This window comes from Tiliqua scincoides, chromosome 3 (genome assembly GCF_035046505.1).
Source record: "Tiliqua scincoides isolate rTilSci1 chromosome 3, rTilSci1.hap2, whole genome shotgun sequence".
Taxonomy (NCBI): domain Eukaryota; kingdom Metazoa; phylum Chordata; class Lepidosauria; order Squamata; family Scincidae; genus Tiliqua; species Tiliqua scincoides.
In genome coordinates this window covers 219,745,137-219,767,437 of record NC_089823.1, presented here as the reverse complement: position 1 = coordinate 219,767,437, position 22,301 = coordinate 219,745,137, and the positions used below count along the sequence as shown (strand labels likewise).

Here is a 22,301-nt window from a genome sequence, read left to right as displayed (position 1 = left end):
CGTCACGGCCCACGACGCGCCCAGCACCACGTCGCGCTTCCCGCCCTTCACCAGCACCCAGCTCGGGTAGGCGCCCGCCGTGCCCGTCACCGCCAGCGCCATGCTCTGTAGCAGCGCCGCCGCCAGGCTGCCCTCGCGCCGGGTCTGGCTCCGCCGCGCCGGCGGCTCGCGCTCCATGGCGGCGCTTCCCGCCTCTCCTCAGGCGCCTCCACTCGAGGGAGGGGCAGCAGAGCGGGCGGGGTCCTGCCTGCGACACAGAGCGCCTCAGGCACGTCTACTGAGAAGCAGTCCCGCTAGAGGCAGCGGGGCTCGCTCGGGAAAGTGTCGCTAGGGTGGGCCGAAAGCGACAACTGGAGGGCGAGCAAGCGATGGCGGGAGCCGACCGCAGGCGGCAGTACGAGGAGTGTTCTCGCCAGCGCTGGCCCGTCCATGCAGTCAGTGACGCCGCCCCTTTCTCCAAGAGCTCAGGAGTGGTGATGTGCACAGTTCCTCCCCTCCCTTCTTCCTCACAACAGTCCTGTGAGGTAGGCGAGGGTGAGAGAGAGTGGCTGACCCAGGAAGTTACATGGCTGAGTCCAAGTGGTTCTTAAACGTTTTTGCACCAGGACCCACTTTTCAGAGGGAGAGTCTCTCAGGACGCGCCAGAAGTGACACCATCAAGCTTAGCTCCTTGCAGACGGCGGAAGATGAGATTTGTGTAGGGCAGTTCGTGCTTACAGTTTGCAAGATGATCGCGATAATTGTTTGGCAAAGAACTTGCTCCTGAGCTCTTTTGCAGGGCAATTAGCAGCTGTCTTGCATACTCCAGGAGCTAAGCTGTTTGAAGAGTCATTAGCAGCTACCTGATTTTTGAATAGCATCAGGTGTTGAGGCAGTGAGTTATCTGATCTTGCCATCGCCTGTGTTTACTTCAGAAGCTCTGCTCAGCAGTTCACAATCCACCAGTGGGGCCAGACCCCTGCTTTGGGGAACTGTTCAGTTCAATGAACATAGGAACAGCCCCACTGGATCAGGCCATAGGCCCATCTATTCCAGCTTCCTGTATCTCACAGCAGCCCACCAAATGCCCCAGGGAGCAAACCAGATAACAAGAGACCTCATCCTGGTGCCCTCCCTTGCATCTGGCCTTCTGACATAGCCCATTTCTAAAATCAGGAGGTTGTGCATACACATCATGGCTTGTACCGCGTAATGGATTTTTCCTCCAGAAACTTCTCCAATCCCCCAGGCCAGATGCCGTCACCACATCCTGTGGCAAGGAGTTCCACAGACCAACCACACGCTGATTAAAGAAATATTTTCTTTTGTCTGTTCTAACTCTCCCAACACTCAATTTTAGCGAATGTCCCCTGGTTCTGGTGTTATGAGAGAGTGTAAAGAGCATCTCTCTATCCACTCTGTCCATCCCCTGCATAATTTTGTATGTCTTAATCATGTCCCCCCTCAGGCGCCTCTTTTCTAGGCTGAAGAGGCCCAAACGCCATAGCCTTTCCTCATAAGGAAGGTGCCCCATCCCAGTAATCATCTTAGTTGCTCTCTTTTGCACCTTTTCCATTTCCACTATGTCTTTCTTGAGATGCGGTAACCAGAACTGGACACAATACTCCAGGTGTGGCCTTACCATAGATTTGTACAACGGCATTATGATATTAGCCATTTTGTTCTCAGTACCTTTTCTAATGATCCCAAGCATAGAATTGGCCTTCTTTACTGCCACCGCACATTGAGTCGACACTTTCATCGACCTGTCCACCACCACCCCAAGATCTCTCTCCTGATCTGTCACAGACAGCTCGGAACCCATCAGCCTATATCTAAAGTTTTGATTTTTTGCCCCAATGTGCATGACCGTACACTTACTTACATTGAAACGCATCTGCCATTTTGCTGCCCATTCTGCCAGTCTGGAGAGATCCTTCTGGAGCTCCTCACAATCACTTCTGGTCTTCACCACTTGGAAAAGTTTGGTGTCGTCTGCAAACTTAGCTGCCTCACTGCTCAGCGCTGTCTCCAGGTCATTTATGAAGAGGTTGAAAAGCACCGGTCCCAGGACAGATCCTTGGGGCATACGGCTTTTCACTTCTATCCATTGTGAAAATTGCCCATTGACACCCACTCTCTGTTTCCTGGCCTTCAACCAGTTCTCAGTCCAGGAGAAGACCTGTCCTCTAATTCCCTGACTGTGGAGTTTTTTCAGTAGACTTTGGTGAGGGACTGTGTCGAACGCCTTCTGAAAGTCCAGATATATAATGTCTACAGGTTCTCCTGCATCCACATGCCTGTTGACCTTTTCAAAGAATTCTAAAAGGTTTGTGAGGCAAGACTTACCCTTACAGAAGCCATGCTGATTCTCCCTCAGCAAGGCCTGTTCGTCTATGTGTTTTGAGATCCTATCTTTGATGAGGCATTCCACCATCTTACCCGGTATAGATGTTAGGCTGACCGGCCTATAGTTTCCCGGGTCCCCCCTCTTTCCATTTTTAAAGATAGGCATGACATTTGCTATCTTACAATCATACATACATACATAAGACCTTTATTGGCATAGATAACAGAAATACAGAACAACAAACAAACATCCAGCACACACACATACACATACACACAAACAAACAATAAAATAATCCTCCAATCTTCTGGCACCGTGGCCGTTTTGAGGGACAAGTTGCATATCTTAGTCAAGAGATCAGCAACTTCATTCTTCAATTCCTTAATAACTCTTGGGTAGATGCCATCAGGGCGCAGTGACTTAGTGATCTTTAACTTATCAATGAGGTCTGAAACATCTTCTCTTTTAACCTCTATCTTGACTTAATTCCTCAGTCAGGAGGGCCTTTCGGGCAGCAGTATCTGCCTGAAGTCTTCTGCCATGAAGACAGATGCAAAGAACTCATTTAATTTCTCTGCCATCTCAAAGTCTCCTTTTATCTCCTCTTTCCCTCCCTTACCATCCAGAGGGCCAATTGCTTCTCTGGCAGGTTTCCTGCTTCTAACATATTCGAAGAAGCTTTTATTCCCTTAATGTTGCTGGCCATGCGTTCCTCATAGTCTCTCTTGGCCTCCCGTATCACCTTCTTACATTTCTTTTGCCACAGTTTATGTTCCTTTTTATTCTCCTCATTACGACAAGACTTCCATTTACGGAAGGAAGCTTCCTTGCCCTTTACAGCCTCTCTAACTTGGCTGGTTAGCCATGCGGGCACCCTCCTGGATTTAGTGGAACCCTTCTTTCTTTGTGGTATACACCTCTGCTGGGCCTCTATTACTGTTGTTTTAAGCAGCTTCCATGCACTCTGGAGAGATTGGACTCTTTTTACCTTCCCTTTCAATCTCCTTCTAACCAGCCTCCTCATTTGAGGGAAGTCCACCCGTCGGAAGTCAAGGGTTTTTGTGAGAGATATGCGGGGTATTCTTCCCCCGACGTGCACGTCGAAACAGATCGCAGCATAATCACTGTTCCCCAATGGCTCAGTAATATTGACATCTCTAACCAGGTCCTGTGTGCCGCACAATATTAAATCCAGAGTCACCTGTCCTCTGGTGGGCTCCATGACTAGCTGCTCTAAGGCACAGTCATTTAGCACATCAAGGAATCCAGTCTCCTTTTCGTGACCAGAACACAAATTGACCCAGTCAATATGAGGATAATTGAACGGAGTCCTACTCATGAGTAAGGGCCCAAGGTACAGGCACTTGGGAAAGTGTATATATAAGTGTGTATACATATATATGTATGTATATATGTCCACCCAAGTTTACACCCAAGTGTACATATATACATACAAGTGTATATATATAAGTGTACATATACACTTATAAAGTGTACATATATATATATATATAATCCATTTGAGAGCGTTTCAGCAGATCGAGAGTCATACTTGTGTGCTTTCATCAAAAGATGTTGGTCTATACAGGAGAAGACTTATGGAAATCTTCATAGTAGTACCATTAGAAGCTGTTTATAAAGCACAGCAGTTTTAGTTACCCTGAGCTTATCCTGTGCTCCGTTTGATCTTTCCTCCTGCAACAATATATTTAGTACAGTACATGGTGAGAATAACTAATATGAATTGCTTATAATTGTTCCTGTCTGTGGAACTCCCTCCTCCTGGAACTGAGAACAGCTCTAGAGTCCTTTTGGCAGGGGCTTAAGAGCTTTTTATTTAGGAAAGCCTTTTTATGCTGACATTAGGGGGCATGGTTTGTTTTTTTAAAATGTATTTTAATTTTGGGATCCAAGTTTTATTGTGTTATTGTTTTTAATTATACATATTTATACATTTTATGTTTTTAATATGATTTTATTTGTGAGCCACTTTGAGTGCCCTTTTACAGTATTGGCAACCTTCAGTCTTGAAAGACTATGGTATCGCGCTCTGAAAGGTGGTTCTGGCACAGCGTCTAGTGTGGCTGAAAAGGCCGATTCGGGAGTGACAATCCCTTCCACACCGGGAGCAAGTGCAGTCTGTCCCTGGTCTGTCTCCCTGGCTATGGGCCTTCCTTCTTTGCCTCTTAGCCTCAGACTGTTGGCAAAGTGTCTCTTCAAACTGGGAAAGGCCATGCTGCACAGCCTGCCTCCAAGCGGGCCGCTCAGAGGCCAGGGTTTCCCACTTGTTGAGGTCCATCCCTAAGGCCTTCAGATCCCTCTTGCAGATGTCCTTGTATCGCAGAACCCTTTACTGCGTGCCCTTTACCCAGTGCCCTTTACTGGGATAGAAAAGTGGGATATAAATAAATAAAACAATACAAAATATGTCAACTCCATCACTGTCCCCAGAGCTGTAAAAATTGTACAGTTGCATTTGTGCAGTGGTTTGGCAAAGTATCGAGAATTGTGCATGCAGACACTGCAAGTACTGCTCTTCTTCCAGCTCTACTTCCTTACTTTGCAAGATCCTGCTAGATCTTTGCTTGCACTTTTCAGACCACTGTGACAGACTTCCAAGGTGTGTGCAAATTGGGGTGTTGCTCTTGTGGCTCTACACAGAGCCAACCACAGTCACATGTGCACAGAACCAAGATCACATAAATCAGGGGTGGGCAAACTTTCTACTTTAAGGCTCCTGGACCTTTAACAATTGTGTAGAAGGGGGAATTTCAGCAGGTTCAGCTTCTTACCTCACAGGTGACAAGCTGCACCTGCTGCAGTTCTCTCCACACAATTGCTAAAGGTGCAGGATCCCTGAAGTTGAAAGTTTGCCACCCCTGGCATAAACCCTCTGCAGGTTCATACCCAGGTGATACTGACAAAGGGCACAGCACACCCCAGAGCCCCACTGTGGGCAGGCTCTTGGTGCCAGGGCAAGTAAGTCCACTTGTGACCGTGGTCCCTGTGTTGCCCTGGGCCAAGACCACAGGCTGCTGCCTGAGTCTCCTTTTTGTGCTTATGACATCTGGTTCCCCTGCTGACAGTGTATGTTTACCCGGAAGGAAGTCCCATTGCATTCAATGGGGCTGACTCTCAGGTAAGCAAGTACAGGGGTGCCACAGCCCAAACCTAGGCATGTCTACTCAGAAGGAAGTCCCATTGCATTCAGTGGGGCTCACTCTCGGGTAAGCATGTGCAGGGGGGCCACCTTACAGGCAAATCCTATCCACACTTTCCTGGGAGTAAGCCCCATTGACATTAGTGGGACTGACTTCTGAGGTGGCATGCATAGGCTTGGGCTGTCAGTTGGTGCTGGCACTCAGCTCTTGGTGGGGGGGCAGAGAGAGGGACTGGTGAGCAACGGTCAACCGTCACTACTGAAAACCGTTAACGATTTGGCTGAGCCGTTCAACGGTCGTACACCAGACTCTCTTCCCCCCTCCAGGTTCGGTTTGCTTTTGAACTGAACGTTTTGAGGCGCCTGATTGGCTCGCGCGAGAGGCTGCCTGGTTCCCTCGGGCACATGCGCGCTGCAGAAGTGCCGGCCGCTTCCCTTTCCTTTGCTCCTGCGGCTCTGATTGGGTGAGGGCGCGGACGGTTTAACCAGCTCGCTGTAGAAGCCGCAGAAGGCGGCTGCTGGAGCTTCCGAATGGCTCGCGCTCCCTGAGCCACCGAGGTGAGGTTCAGCTTGTTAAGGGATATGGGTGAGGTGAAGTTCAGCTTGTTAAGGGTGGGGTGGTCACGCGTGTGTGAACGTGCACACACGTGTCAGTGACTACAGGTTGCATTGGAAGGAGTGGGCGAGGGGTGGAGGTTGGTCGCTGTTGCAGGGAGTCTTGTCTACTCAGAAGTAGCCCCACTGTGGTCATTGGCGCTTACTCCCAGGTAAGTGTGGATAGGGTTGTAGCCTAACAGCACGATCCTATGCCTGTCTACTCAGAAGTAAGCTCTACTGTAGTCAATGGGGCTTACTCCCAGGTAAGTGTAGTCCCAGATAGTCTAATACATTGTAGTCTAACAGCACAATCCTATGCCCCTCTACTCAAAGTAAGTCCCATTGTGTTTAATGGGGCTTACTTCCAGGAAAATGTGTATAGGATTGAAGGCTGTTTGAGTTGGAACTAGGATCAGTTAAGTTAGTAGGTTAAAATGATAGCCTTTAGAGGTCTGGAGTTTAGATCTTCAGATTTTGTTTTACAATATAAAATGTTTGTACAGAAATCTGGACCTAGAAACTAACCTCTTCCATCTCTTGAAGAGCTCTGTGATTTTTGCATTTCCCTGATATGTTGCTTCATTTCTTGTTATTTTATGGGCTTTTTTTACACCAAACTAAGTTTGTGAATACTTGAAATATAATAGATCATGAGTTAAATTTGGTAATTGGTTGACTTAATCTGGTTTATATCTTTTTGGTTTACAGTTGCACCTGTTGGTAAACTGGAATCTTATAATTCATGTAAGACTGCAATCCTATCCATGCTTATCTGAGAATAAGCTCCATTGACTATAATGGCACTTACATCTGGGTAGACATGCATATGATTGGACTTTTAAGCTTCCTAGATGAGTTATGTGATAAAGGAATTCTCTCCCTCTTTTTTTTTTTTTTTTTTAACTATAGGCACAATTCACTGTACAGCTCAGTTCTTTTCTTTGGCAAGGCCTGCACAGGAGGAATCCAAGATGAATTTTCATCAATGTAATGTTATAGTTTGCGTAAAGGGTCCTTAACATGCTTATGTATAGTTGCGTAGCACTTTTTAAACAACAAACTTCGTTGAACTTGAAAGTACAGATGATGTGAATAAGGAAGGATTACTTTTTTACTTACAGAGAGAAATAAGTGATTTGAACTACTGTGTATGACTGAAGGTTGTGGATTCTCCCCTCCCTTAGCAGAATTAACTGACTGGCAAAGGTGAAGCTTTCTCTAAATACTTATTTTTTTACCTAGTGTCAGGGAGGATAAACCTCTCTGTGAATTGTATACAGTAATTGTAGGCTTTCTGTATCCTGACTGCAACAAAAGTGGGCTGGGCTTTTTGTATCTGCTGCCTCAAGTATCTTGAAAATGTTCATGTCTAATTCTTCAACTTCTTGTCTAGGGAAATAGAAGCTGTTCTTTCTATAATATACCTGATTCTTGGGCCAATTGTACAAATTTGCTGTAATTTCATGGTGAGTATTGGACATTTTATGTATTGTGTATTCATTCAGAGTCTTATGTAGAGTCTAATAGAGACCCCTGCTAATTGGGTAAGAGGCACTTTTTCACGTGGGTGCTCCTTTTTTAGCAGGGGGAGAGTAACTGGCCCATCTCACCCCAGCAGTGTCTGTTCTGGTGGCTGTCTGCTGGTATTCTTTTGCATCTTTTTAGATTGTGAGCCCTTTTGGGACAGGGAGCCATTTAGTTATTTGATTTTTCTCTGTAAACCGCTTTGTGAACTTTTAGTTGAAAAGCGGTATATAAATACTGTTAATAATAATAATAATAATAATAATATGGAATTTACTTGGAGGCTTTAAATGTGAATATGTGTTACTGTCTCTATTAATGTGTTAATGTAAAATTCTATTATGTTTGAACTAAGAAAATATGATGTACTCTCACCTTACATTCGTATTTTTTTCACAAATCTTAGCACAAGGAGCATGTGTGAGGGCTATTTGGAAAGTAACCTCCCTTTGGCTTAAAAAAAAAAAAGAATGAAGGAAAACAATTTAATACTTCTCAAAAGTTACCATGCCAGCACTACACTTCCATGTAATCTCCACCTGAATTGAGGCAATACTTGTATTCTGTGAAGAACTTTTGTCTCCCCTAATCAAGAAAGTTGCTGCTGTGGGAGCAGGGGCTTTGCCATGGAGAAGAATCACACCTTTTGTTTACACCAGGGGTGTCCAAAGTTTTTGGCAGGAGGGCCACATTGCCTCTCAGACACTGTGTCAGGGGCCGGGGGGGGGGGGAAGAATTAATTTACATTTAAAATTTGAATAAATTTACATGTTTACATAAATGAATATATTAAAGATGAACTTATATGGATGAATGAAGGTCTTGCAGTAGCTCAAGGCCTATAAAAGGCCTTGCACAAAGCAACGCTGGCCTTTCCTTTGCTGCCGCTACTGCATCACAGACGTGAAACAGCAAGCAGCGGAGGGAGCCCTCGTCCCACAGCTCATGCAAGATGTCAAACAGTCGCCCTCACACAGAGCAGTTGCATTGGGCCAGTGCAGGCTCCAACAAATTCCGGAGGGCCAGAAGCTCATTGGAGACTGGGGGCTCCCTGAGGGCCGCATTGAGAGGCCTTGAGGGCCACAAGTGGCCCCAGGGCTGGGGTTTGGGCACCCCGGTTTACACAAATGAAAGTTGGAATGTTCTTGTTTTTTTAACAGCCAAATAGAGGTTATTTTCTGAATAGCCCTTGTATAGTGCTGTAAACATGTATAATACGTTGTAAAGTAATACAAAGTATTACACTTTTTCAAGTGGGTGCTCCTCTTTTATTTAGCAGGGGGAGAGCAACTGGCCCACCTCACCCCAGCAATGTCTTTTCTAGTGGCTATCTGCTGGTGTTGCATCTTTTTAGATTGTGAGCCCTTTTGGGACAGGGAGCCATTAGATATTTGATTTTCTCTGTAAACCGCTTTGTGAACTTTTTGTTGAAAAGCGGTATATAAATACTGTTGTTGTTAAAGAATGCAAACCATTATTGTAACAAACACCTTTGGGTGCTTGGACTGAAAGCTGGTATAGAGATGTAATAAGTAAAATTGTTTAGGAAAAGTAACTTCAGTGGTGGGGAGAAACAACTTTGAGAATAATATTTTGAACATGTCAGGCTATAGAACTTTAACAGTCACCAGGTAGATTTTTTTTTTAACTAACGAGATGACATCATGTAATCAACATGCATATATGGAAGTTCCATGCATAATTGTCAGGCTAAAACGTTCTCTGTGATTTCTCTTGGTATATGTTGATTTCAGCACTGTAGAAAGTGAGTCCAGTTCCTCAAAAAGTCTCTCCTTCCTTGATGCTTTTAAGAGGTAAACTTGTTCATAAGCATTAATATTTATAGGTGGTGTGTGACCAGTTTTCCATGCTTCTGCTAGCAATATCTGACCTGTCAATAGAAGTGTAAGATGTTGGTGGATAATATACTTTCTTGCATGTCCTTGCAAGTGTCCAAAACGAGCAAGGGTGGGGTCCTTTGGAATGAAGTGCTTTATAGCACTTTTTCGACAGCATGCACTGGCAAGGCTCACACTCTGCCGATGCTAGTGAAGAATAGAGTTGGACATTAATTCATTCAGTCTACTGATTTATGTCCACAGAAATCTTGTGTACATGCTTTGTAATGCAGATCATTGATTCATGTAATATTCATGTTCTCTGAAGATAAATACTTAAATCTGAGGTATTCAATCTGTGTGTCCTGGCTCTGTAGGGAGGTGTGGCTAGCTTCCAGGGGCGTCATGAGTCATCCTGGGGAGAGAGGTGGTTGCTCAGCTGCAGGTGCTGCCTCCCTACTTGCTGCATTTCTGCGGCTGAGAATGAGGTGGGTGGGGCAGAGTGAGGCAGGGAGGGCTGTGAAACATGGTGGCTGGAGGTGGGGGAGCCTCCCTAGCTGAGAGAGGTTGCCAGCCCAGCCATTCCAGCCTCCTGCACTGCTTGCGCTTGGGCTTCTCTTCCCGTCTAGAGAAGGCTCGGCCAGCGACTGCACTGAGCGCTGTGCAGAGTAGGACTACTGTCCCTGGCTTCCCTCTTGGTCCAGAGAAAGCTTGGCTGGCAAGTACAAGCCTGCTCTGTACAGGGAAGGAAGCCTGAAGTCAGAGAGTACTGGGTTGGGCTCTCCTGCTGCTGCGGAGAGGACCCAGCCAGTAAGAAAGGTCCCTTGCTGAGCACGCTTGCCAGGTGGGTCCTCTCTGGTTTCTCTCATGGTAAGGAGCAGGCTTGTGCTCACCAACCAAGCCTTCTCTGACTGGGGGGGAAACCCAGGGATCGCCCTCTCAGTCCAGAGAAGGCTGGACTGGCGAGCATGAGCCTTCTCCATACCAGGAGAGAAGCCCAACTCTAGAGAAAGCTGGCTAGGCAGCACTGTGTGTGCTTACCATCCGAGCCCTCTCCAGCATCCTCTGACCCTAGAGAAGGCTTGGATGGAAATGCTCACAGCTCTGAATCTCACTTGTGCTCCAGGGAGGCCCTGCCAGCAAGCATGCTCAGCTCTTGCCGCCTGCATTGAGCATTTTTGCTGGCTTCGTCCTCTCTGGAGCAGGAGAAAGCCGAACTGAGAGAAGGCTGGCTGGGCTGTGGAGGAGGTGCTGTATCTGATCAGGCACTGCACTTTGATTTCCTTCCCAGTCGGAAGGGAGGCACTTATTGTTTGTGGTCATCCTCCTGGAAGGTGCCAAACTGGGAGAAGGAGGGAGCCCAGCCTGCTCTTAGTGTCCAAATGCACCAGCCTGCATTCCTCCGTCTAGCCCGGGGGGCGGGAAAAGGGGTGGCATCTGCATGTTGGGGTGTATGTGTGTGAGCAGCCCCCATCTACTTGGGGGTGAGTTGTAATCTTGCTCTGTGTGGCTGCATTCCTGTCCACACTTTCCTGGGAGTAAGCCCCATTGACTCAAATGGGACTTACTTCTGAGTAGACAGGCATAGGCTTGGCGTCTGTGTCAGTTTAAGCAAGGATCTTCACCTTTCTCTTTTTCCTCCCTCTTCAAAAAAGAAAAAAAGCCACTCTTGGTGATTTTGTCTCCAAAGATTGATTAAAAATAAAAACTCCCATTCCCTTTCAGCCACCCCCCTTTTTCCTCCTGCCTCCTTTTGAGGGGGGGGGGGTTACTTCCCATGTTTGCTGCTATTATAAGACAAAAGGCACAATCCTAGCTAGGTCTACTCAGAAGTAAGTCCTATTGTGTTCAACGGGACTTACTCCTAGGAAAGTGAGGTTAGGATTGCAGTTAAACAGTCTCTGGGTCTTGGTTTGCATCAGTTTGCAATTAGCAGATACACACAAAACAAAGTCTTCCCCTCCTCAAGCAAATTTCATCACTTCTTCTCCCCCCCCCCCCCACTTACATGAAAGAAAAAATGTCCCTTTCCAAAACCCTCCAGGTGTGCTGCTAATAGGCTGCAATCCTAACCATACTTTCCTGAGAGTAAGCCCCATTGAAAAAAATAGGACTTACTTATGAGCAGACCTGGTAAGGATTGAGTCCTCAGAGTGCTGGCTGCAGATTTCACTTCTCTTATTTTTTTGTTTCCAGGTGCTTTAAAATTCACTTCTGCTATGGCTGTTTGCAACGTTCACAGCCTCATACAACTAGTCACAGCACAGAAAGATAGGGAGTCCCTCAGTGCAGGGATACTTGCCTGTCTTCCCTTCCAGTGCTGTTTTGCAAGGCTAAATGTTCAATCAAATGCATGTCAACTAGTAGACTTAAGGGCCTTACTCCCAGGAAAGTGAGGATAGGATTGCATCATAAGACAGTGAAGGGAGAAAAGAATCACTTTGCTCCCTGGGTAATACAGGGTCACCCTTCCTCTGCCTTGCCCCAGTATTTCTTCAAAGCCTCCCTCCATGAAACATCAATGAAAGGTGTGCAGTATTGCAGCTTGTGAATGAGGTTGTAAAACTCAGTGTAGCTATAGCTTGTGTTTGGGCTCTGCTCTGATTTAAAAAATTTGGTTTTCTGCTTGAATATTGTCATGCTATATCACCTGAGATGCCACAGGATGCACATAGCAATGCAAAAAGGCTTGTGCATGAAACCTCAAGCCAAGCTCACCTCACCCCTACAGAGGTTCATCACTTTTATCCCTGAGTCTTTTAGGGTGATGTGGGACCCACCCATCACCCACACACTTGACTAGAGGCTATTTCAGGAGGAATTCCAGTCTCTTAAGTTACAATTATTATTCTTTTCATCTTCTTTGGCCAGTAAAGGAGTAAATAATGTGTGTGTGTGTGTGGGGGGGGGGGGTTCCTTGGCACCATCCCTGCAAAACCTCCATCTCAAATGCTCCTGTTTTCATGAGAAATGTGAACAGAACATTTCAGTGTCAGATCAGTAGAGGTTGTCGTGCTGTTAACCAGGGTGAGTTCATAAGAAGAGAACTCTTGGCCAAAAATCTAGTCTCATCCAGTTTTCTGAGAAAAGACAAGCTTACAAATCACAGAGGCAGCAGCAGCCTTTCTCTGTTGCTTCTCCTTAGCACAGGCACACTACTTTTAAATCTAATTAAATTTTTGTATTTCCTTTTTGAGAGATCAAAGCTGTGTGGATCAGTGTTTGGATCTCTCCACAACATTCAACAAGTACATATAAATTCCAACAGTTTCCACATACATAATGAGAAGGTTTTTAACACCAAGTTTAACTTCATCCCAGCAAAGTGAAGTCCAAAGTTCTGAGGAAAAAGTAGGTGGGAAACGAAAAGCTAAGAGCAGGAAGTATGGTGACAGCTATCTAGATTATGGCTTCACATGTGTGCAGGTTCAGAATAAGGACCGGCCTCAATGTGTGATCTGTCTAAAAATTTTGGCTACAGAATCAATGCTTCCAAACAAACCGAAGTGTCATATTGAAACTCTGCACCCAAGTGTGCTTGGAAAGCCAAGGGACTTTTTCTAAGGAAGCTTAAAGAAACCAAACAACAGTCCACTTTCACAAAAAAGCCAAAATTAATGTTGATGCGCTTCTGTCTTCCTATAAAGTGGCCTACCATAAGAACATAAGAACAGCCCCACTGGATCAGGCCATAGGCCCATCTAGTCCAGCTTCCTGTATCTCACAGCGGCCCACCAAATGCCCCAGGGAGCACACCAGATAACAAGAGACCTCGTCCTGGTGCCCTCCCCTACATCTGGCCTTCTGACATAACCCATTTCTAAAATCAGGAGGTTGCGCATACACATCATGGCTTGTACCCCATAATGGATTTTTCCTCCAGAAACTCGTCCAATCCCCTTTTAAAGGTGTCTAGGCTAGATGCCAGCACCACATCCTGTGGCAAGGAGTTCCACAGACCGACCACACGCTGACTAAAGAAATATTTTCTTTTGTCTGTCCTAACCCGCCCAACACTCAATTTTAGCGGATGTCCCCTGGTTCTGGTATTATGTGAGAGTGTAAAGAGCATCTCCCTATCCACTCTGTCCATTCCCTGCATAATTTTGTATGTCTCAATCATGTCCCCCCTCAGGCGTCTCTTTTCTAGGCTGAAGAGGCCCAAACGCCATAGCCTTTCCTCGTAAGGAAGGTGCCCCAGCCCCGTAATCATCTTAGTCGCTCTCTTTTGCACCTTCTCCAGTTCCACTATGTCTTTTTTGAGATGCGGCGACCAGAACTGGACACAATACTCCAGGTGCGGCCTTACCATAGATTTGTACAACGGCATTATAGTACTAGCCGTTTTGTTCTCAATACCCTTCCTAATGATCCCAAGCATAGAATTGGCCTTCTTCACTGCCACTGCACATTGGGTCGACACTTTCATCGACCTGTCCACCACCACCCCAAGATCTCTCTCCTGATCTGTCACAGACAGCTCAGAACCCATCAGCCTATATCTAAAGTTTTGATTTTTTGCCCCAATGTGCATGACTTTACACTTACTGACATTGAAGCGCATCTGCCATTTTGCTGCCCATTCTGCCAGTCTGGAGAGATCCTTCTGGAGCTCCTCACAATCACTTCTGGTCTTTACCACTCGGAAAAGTTTGGTGTCGTCTGCAAACTTAACCACTTCACTGCTCAACCCTGTCTCCAGGTCATTTATGAAGAGGTTGAAAAGCACCGGTCCCAGGACAGATCCTTGGGGCACACCGCTTTTCACCTCTCTCCATTGTGAAAATTGCCCATTGACACCCACTCTCTGCTTCCTGGCCTCCAACCAGTTCTCAATCCACGAGAGGACCTGTCCTCTAATTCCCTGATTGTGGAGTTTTTTCAGTAGCCTTTGGTGAGGGACCGTGTCAAACGCCTTCTGAAAGTCCAGATATATAATGTCCACGGGTTCTCCCGCATCCACATGCCTGTTGACCTTTTCAAAGAATTCTATAAGGTTGGTGAGGCAAGACTTACCCTTACAGAAGCCATGCTGACTCTCCCTCAGCAAGGCCTGTTCGTCTATGTGTTTTGAGATCCTATCTTTGATAAGGCATTCCACCATCTTACCCGGTATGGATGTTAGGCTGACCGGCCTATAGTTTCCCGGGTCCCCCCTCTTTCCCTTTTTAAAAATAGGCATGACATTTGCTATCCTCCAATCTTCTGGCACCGTGGCCGTTTTGAGGGACAAGTTGCGTACCTTAGTTGCATACCGTGTTGCTCAGTGCAAGAAACCCCACACTACTGTAGAGGAGCTGGTTTTGCCTGCTGCTGTGGACATGGTTACAATCATGGTTGGTGAAGATGCAGCTAAACAGCTGCTCAAAGTGCCTCTATCTGACAGTACAATAAGCCAGAGGATAGAGGATATGGCTGAAGACATTAATAACCAGCTCATCTGTACTTTAAAAGGCAAGGAGTTTGTGCACCAGTTGGATGAAGCTACAGACAACAACAAAGACACCCATCTTATTTGTTATGTTGGGTTTGCTAATGAAAAACAATTTGTGGAGGACTTGTTCTTTAAAGAAATAAAAGGAGGAACTACTGGTGCAGATTCGTTTGAGGTTGTGGACAATTTTATGGTGCAGAATCAGATTGGGAGAAATGTGTTGGCATTTGTACAGCTGGGGGCTGCTCAATGGCAGGATGCTACAAGCTCGATTATGATCCAAAGCACCTCATGCAGTGTGGACACACTGCATAATATACAGGGAAGCACTGGCAGCAGAAAGCCTCAGTGGAGAACTGCATGATATCATGAAAACCATCATTACAGTTGTAAATTTTGTTAAAACAAGACCAGTGAAAGCAAGATTTTTTGCAAAGATGTGTGAAGACATGGGTGCTGAACACTCATGCCTCTTGTTTTACAGCAGTTCTCGCTGGCTATCTCTTGGTAACTCCCTGGATAGAGTGTATGAGCTGAGGAACGAAATATCTGCATGAGGAGGAACAGTGTTTGGCTGACAAGTTTATTGATCCAGATTTTATAGCACAACTGGCTGTGATATTTTTGAAAAACTAAATATATTGAACAAGTCCTTGCAAGGCTGCAATACCAACATTTTGCAGCTTTCGGATAAAGTTGGTGGATTGAAGAAGAAACTGATTCACAGGAAAACTAGCATAAGTGATGGCAACTGTACATGTTTCTCTTCTTTGGATCAATTTCTGAAAGAAAATGAGATGGTATTAAAGGAGGATCTAAGGACTGTTATTGTGCAGTATTTGACCCAACTGCATATTTACCTCCAAAAGTATTTTCCTGATAATGAAGTTGAGCCAGTGCAATGTGTGAGAGACCCTTTCAGTGCTGAGATACCTCCACATTGCACAAACCAGGAAGTGGAACAACTCATTGACATATCAACAAACAAGACACTGAAAATGAGGTTCCAGGTTCAATCACTGCTTGAGTTTTGGTGCAAAATTAAAGAGGAGTACCCAGAGATAAGTACGAGAGCCCTGCGTATTTTAATCTCATTTGCCACTACTTATCTCTGTTAAGCTGGTTTTTCTGCTGTTGCTGTCATTAAATCAAAATATAGATCAAAAGTGAAAATTGAAAGGGAAATGCGTGTGGTAATTTCAAAAATAACACCATGATTTGATGAGTTGTGCAAAGAAAAACAGGCACATCCATCTCATTAGGACTTCTTGTGTGTAATCAAATGTGTGTTGTTTAAGGTTGTTCAGAAATAATTGTTGGAAATAAAACTAGTTTTTAAACCAATTAAACTACTGTTATATTGTTATTTTGTTATTATTGTATAATTATAACACCTTTATCTCAATTTTGGGGGTAACTGAGGTGAGGTGATGTAATGGGGGGCCGTGGCCAGTGGCCACAAGGATCAGGTGAGCTGCAGCCCGGAAAGGTTTGAGAACCACTGACTTAAACAGAAGAGCAGACTTGTTCAATCCACTTTGGAGGGCATTTCCCCCCAAAAGTAAAATCCCATTTCTAGGTGGTAGAAGTTAACTTTGCTCCAATTTCAAAATCCCTCCTTGGTATAACTTCATACATATGATTTCACTATTTATTCAGAAGTAAGTCTGAGTTTGTTCAGGGTGACTTACTCCAAAAAAAATATGTATATAGGATTGCAGCCTAAATATAGTATTTCCCTATGTATATTATCATTGTGGATAGCCATGTTGATCTGGCAGAGTTTGTTTTCTAAACATGGGAGGATGACTACTAATGTTTCCCTTCCAAACATACTTTTTGAAACCAGTGTTTAGCACACTTTGAGACAAGTCTGTATAACTCTTCTTGTATTTCATTTTAGGACTCTTCAAACTGCAAATATCTGAGCTCATGCAACATGCCAAGGTCCTTATCCCTCAAGCTCCCCTTTTTCATCTTGTTAATATCCTGCTTTGGGGAAACTCAAAACTTGCTGCTCACAGCTTTGTGTTCTTTGATTGGTTAAGATGAAGTTATTACGAGACAGTAGCTTTTGGATTTAAAAAACAAAAACCTGGCGTCAAAAGTTTAACATAGACATGTAATTGAAACTTACCTCCTAATCGCACCTATTGTGGAGCAAGCCTCATTGAATTAAATGGACCTTGCTTCTTAGTAAATCCGTTTAGGATTATGCTATAATAGTGCAAGCTTATGCATGTTTACACAGAAGTAGGAAGTAGGGACATACTCCCATGTTAAGTGTGTATAGAATTGCAGTTTAAGTATAATGTTTATTAAATGGACTAATAAAGATACCTTAATTCTTCCTTTTCTTATTTTCAGGAAATGCATCATTTTGAAGAGGAACTCACTTGTTCCATTTGCTATAGTATTTTTGATGATCCTCGTGTATTGCCATGCTCACATACATTTTGTAGAAATTGTTTGGAAAGTGTTCTTCAGTTGTCAAGCAACTTTTCCATATGGAGACCCTTAAGGCTTCCTCTAAAGTGTCCCAACTGTAGAAGTATTGTTGAAATTCCACCATCTGGTACAGACTCGTTGCCTGTGAACTTTGCATTAAAAGCTATCATTGAAAAGTATCGGCAAGAAGATCACCCAGATGTTGCTACATGTAATGAACATTATAGACAGCCACTAAATGTTTACTGCCTTTTAGACAGAAAACTAGTTTGTGGCCATTGTCTTACAATAGGAAAACATCATGGCCATCCTATAGATGACCTTCAAAGTGCCTATTTAAAAGAAAAGGAAACTCCTAAGAAGCTCCTTGAGCAGTTGACTGATAAACACTGGAGTGAAGTATGTTTACTTATTGAAAATTTGGAGAAACTGAAAGCTCAGTGTGAAGATATTGTTCGGGAGGATAAGGAAACCCTGTTGCAATATTTTAAGCGACTCAATGATGCACTAGATCATAAAAAACAAGCTTTGCTTGCAGTTTTGGATGAAGTCAAGATGCAGATTGCAGCAGAATATGATCCTCTTATTGAAAAAATGAAAGTAATACGAGAAGAGCAACTTGAGTTAATGTCGCTGAATACAGCCATTCAGGAAGAAGAGTCCCCCCTTCTTTTTCTAGAGAAGGTTGAGGATATGCGCCAGCGTGTTAAAGCTTTGAAGCAGAAACCATTGCCTAATATTAAGCAGTTTGAAATTCACCCTCGAATAGGGCAGGTGATCAAGGAGGCCTGGCCCAAAACTGAAATAAACCAGATCAACAAGATTCTTACTTCAAAAATAAAACTGATTTCCAAAGGAAAACTATGCAGCCATGACCCTGAAAAGGAGAACAAACAATCTAAAAAATTCTGGTCCTTAAGCCCGCTCTCAATTTTGCTCATTCTTTTGATAGTGGCAGTAGTTGCTTTCTTTAATCAACACTTATTGTCCTTCATAAATGAAGTTGCCTTCCCCTGTGTACTGGATGGTTTGCAGAGAGTTCATCTAGATTTAAGTAACAAATTGGTGATTATGATGGAATCGCTATGGCACACCTCTGATATTTTCCTTGAATATTTGTGTAGAGTGGTTTCTCCTTCTACATGAATATTTCTAGGGGCAGTTTGTGCTAAAGATTCCAGAATAAAGTTGAAACTTAATTATATGGAAAATAAGGGGCGGTAAATCTGGAACTTTCAAATAGTGAGTAGTTTATGAACTGGAAATGTTGGTTTTTAACATCTTGCCTCTCATCAAAAACTACAGTCAGAATTGTAGTCATGGGTATTTTAATGACTGTATTAAGCATATTTGCAGAAAGCAATGCAGAATTTTAAATAGCTGTTTTCTGGTTTAAAATGTGTTGGATCACTTTAATTCAATGTTTTTGTGTTCACAATAGATTTGTTTATCAAGCTAGAAGTTATGTAGGCAACGTTTCTCTCTCTTGGCAGAAGTATAGACTGATGAAGCTTTTTTACACTGTAGTTCTAACCATTTACTGCTAAGGGTTGCAACTTGACCATTTCAAAGGTCCTGAAAGTTTTTGCTTCGAAGCTTAGAAGTGAGATGTTTTCAGTACTTTTGTAAGAAGCACGTTGGGTATTGGCAGGTAGGCCACACAGGTATACACTTCACTTTTTGAGTTTGGGGAGAGGACATTAACTGGCAGCAACAGCAAAAATGCTTGTAACTAACTTCTGGGGTATTGGGCCACTGTAGGTCTAATTGAAATGTTACACCTGTATAAGTTTTAACCAGTATGAGTTTGTCATCCTTAGCTGCAGCTGCTCAATTCCAGAAGTGTTCAATACAAACCAGATGTACATTAGATGCAGAAATTGACACTACTGATTTCAATAATTCCATCTGAAGTAGTTCTTTAATATTGGCTCTGTGGTGTTTTATGAAATTGTAACAGGCATTAAGTGAAAAGGGTTTGAAAATAACTTCCTTTCATTCTGTGCTAAGAGGTGGCTATATGCACAACTGTTGCTGCGCAGAATAGGAAAAATGGTTTGTAGAGTACTGCATTCAAAGTACAGGCTTGTATTGGAATAAATGTGTAATCTTTGCCCAGTTTTCCAGTTGGTCTTATAGACCCAGTTTACAACAGCTGGATAGAGACTACCATGTATAGTATAGCTGGCAGGTGGCCACACAAGTTTAGATTTCAAACAATCTGGTGATACCTATGTGGTGAGCAGCTTTTCAAATAAAGCAGCCTCTGGGATTTTGATTTCATTTGGCTGCCTTGTGATGTGTGTGATGGAGGCCTTTCATCTGTTAAGATTTAGGGGTCTTTATTCTAGTACAGTGGTTGTCAAACTGGTGGGCTGTGACCTGCTAGTTCATGAGTTGCCCCTGCCCCTTTAAGGGGTGGGGAAGTGATCCCCAGGATTGCATCCCTAAGGGAGGGGTGAAGGGGGGGGTGTCTGTACTTACATTTACGTAGCTAGGACTGCTAGATGCTGCAGGAGGTGTGGGGAGTCCTGTGCAGCCTCCACAGGGCTCCTGAGGCTTGGAAGGTTCAAATGGAGACATCACAAAGCACTTTCGGTTTCCAGGAGGTGCTTTGTGATGTCTCTGGAGGGCTGCACAGGACTCCCCACACCTCCTGCAGCTCTAACTATATAAATGTTATAGTTAGTGCAAGCAGTCCCCCTTTGCCTTCCTTAGGGACAAGATCCTGGAAATTGATTCCCTGCCCTTGCCCCTCCCTGGCGAAAACTTATTGAGGGAGTAAACCTCCCTCAAAGTTTGAGAACCATCCTAGTGTATTGAACTTTATAATTCTAGATCATAAATTAGTAAAGGAAAGTAACTTTCTCAGTTTTTAGAAATTCAAAATTTGTACTTCTCAGGTACTCAATATTTTATTCTTCATTTCAGCTAACCTATGTGGTGGCAATGATTTTATTTGCCCTTATTACAGCTGTTGAAAGTATTTTAATAAAAAGAAAACCAACGCTTCTGTCTTTAGTCTCATGAATGGTCTGCTGTATTCACAAAGGCCATATTTCCCAGGTTGGGATTGTGAAATATCTTGTATGCTTGTTTATTCATTTTGGAAATGAATGTGGGGAAACTGGATAGTCTATAAAGCTGGGGCTTCTTCAGACATGTGACTACAATCCAAACAAGTGTAAGCTGCAATTAGGCAACAGATTTTTTTCCCAGAAGAAGGTGCAAGTTGCCAAAGAAGCAGGAGAAGGTTTTAGTGAATAATGGGTTATAAGTAATATGCAGTGATAACTATTCCAGCCTCCAGAAAGGGGGAGGGGCAGGGGCTTGTCTTTCAACTGGCAGGAAGGAGTAAACAGTTTTGCACTGTCTAAGAACTAGAGGGGGAAAAATGCAAAACCCCTGTCTAGTAACATTTGTTAGGATAGAACAAAAAGATGCAATTATTCAGAGAGCTCAATTTCTGCAAAATTCATCATCTGGCTTGATAAGTGAAGCAGAAGGGATAGCTGAGAATGGTGTAATAAACTGAAGTCTGTGTTTTATAAGCCTTAAGATAGAATCTAGGAGGTGTTGAGCAGCTGGCATAAGATAATAGTTGTTTGTCCCCCTGCATTTTTAGAAAATGATAATCATATTTTTCCTTCCCCTACCACTGCTTGAAACACACAGGGCAACTGGAAAGCAAAGTATGGAAGTAAAAGAAATGGGGTAGTTCTGGTATTAGCAAAGCTGGACATTACGTTTGGGTGATGCAAGAGGTGGTAGATGTGAATTTGGTACCATAATCTAATGGAGTGGTTCCCAAATGTTTCCTTGCAATGATCCACCTGTTCCTTTGAGGTGAGCTGCAACTCAATGCTCCACTGCAGTTTCCTGGTTGTGCTAGGACCACAACCCATTCCATTGCCCTCCACAGGCCCCAGAATACCTCATAGTAGCAAATTGGAAATTGCTTCTGCAAGGTGTTCTGGGGTCTGTGGAGGGCAATGGAGTGGGTTGCGGGTCTGATGTGACCCAAAAGCAGCCTCTGGCAACTCCTAAAAATGCTTTGTGGCAGAACATTGAGCATCAAGTCATGACCTGTTTTGAGAAATGCCACGCTAGTGGTTGGACACTTAACTTCAGTAAGGCTTCTGATGGTAGATCATTTTCTTCAGTTTCAAAACCTCTTTGCTGACAACCAACTGCAATATTCTAAGTACACAGAGTCCCTTGCCATTACTATCTCTTCTTCATTCCACCAGGCCCATGTCTAGCCAGGCATCGGAGTAAGAGTAACTAGTTCTATTACACCTAGTTCTATTACACTAGTTACACTAGTAAGAGTAACTAGTTCTATTACAATTCAAGATGGGAAAATAGTCTCTGCAAAGCTGGATGAACATTTTCTTAAGAGCCATCTAGATGAAACTGCATTCATGCCTTGTCACCCAATTGCATTGTCAAACCAATGATACAGACCAGGGGTGCCCAAAACCTGGCCCTGGGGCGACTTGCGGCCCTCAAGGACTCCCAATGCGGCCCTCAAGGGGTCCCCAGTCTCCAATGGGCCTCTGGCCTGCCGGAGATTTGTTGGAGCCCGCACTGGCCCAATGCAACTGCTCTGTGTGAGGGCGACTGCTTGACCTCCTGCGTGAGCTGTGGGATGAGGGCTCCCTCCACTGCTTGCTGTTTCACGTCTGTGATGCAGTAGCGGCAGCAAAGGAAAGGCCAGCCTTGCTTTGTGCAAGGCCTTTTATAGTCCTTGAGCTATTGCAGGACCTTCATATAAGTTCATCTTTAATATATTCATTTATGTAAACTTATGTAAATTTATTCAAATTTTAAATGTAAATTCTTTTTTTCCTGCCCCCCCCAACAGTGTCAGAGAAATGTGGCCCTCCTGCCAAAAACTTTGGACACCCCTGATATAGACAGTCAAAAACTTTTTTTCATAAATGCCAATAAAACATTTGGTTAGAATGG

The 22,301-nt window shown here is 44.2% G+C and overlaps 1 protein-coding gene across 4 annotated transcripts; it reads left to right on the top strand.

Annotated features, from left to right (window-relative positions):
- The first annotated feature begins 17 nt into the window (after nt 1-17).
- TRIM59 (tripartite motif containing 59) lies at nt 18-20,289 on the top strand. Of its 4 annotated transcripts, XM_066620527.1 has the most exons (4): nt 5,963-6,047; nt 7,208-7,292; nt 7,480-7,552; nt 17,250-20,289. In XM_066620527.1, the coding sequence occupies exons 2-4, from the start codon at nt 7,237-7,239 to the stop codon at nt 18,474-18,476; spliced, it is 1,356 nt and encodes a 451-aa protein (XP_066476624.1). In that variant the 5' UTR covers nt 5,963-6,047; nt 7,208-7,236; the 3' UTR covers nt 18,477-20,289. The 4 variants fall into 4 exon arrangements, with proteins under 4 accessions (XP_066476627.1, XP_066476624.1, XP_066476625.1 ...); XM_066620530.1 differs by lacking the exons at nt 5,963-6,047; nt 7,208-7,292 and adding an exon at nt 18-66 and having other exon boundaries at nt 7,488-7,552; XM_066620528.1 differs by lacking the exon at nt 7,208-7,292.
- The last annotated feature ends 2,012 nt before the right edge of the window (nt 20,290-22,301 follow it).

Excerpts from the sequence above, each read along its gene's own strand:
- TRIM59 (XM_066620527.1), top strand. The coding sequence starts at position 7,237 with ATGACTGAAGGTTGTGGATTCTCCCCTCCCTTAGCAGAATTAACTGAC. Across the intron at positions 7,293-7,479 it reads GAATTAACTGACTGGCAAAG|GGAAATAGAAGCTGTTCTTT; the intron begins GTGAAGCTTTCT and ends CTTCTTGTCTAG. Across the intron at positions 7,553-17,249 it reads AAATTTGCTGTAATTTCATG|GAAATGCATCATTTTGAAGA; the intron begins GTGAGTATTGGA and ends TCTTATTTTCAG.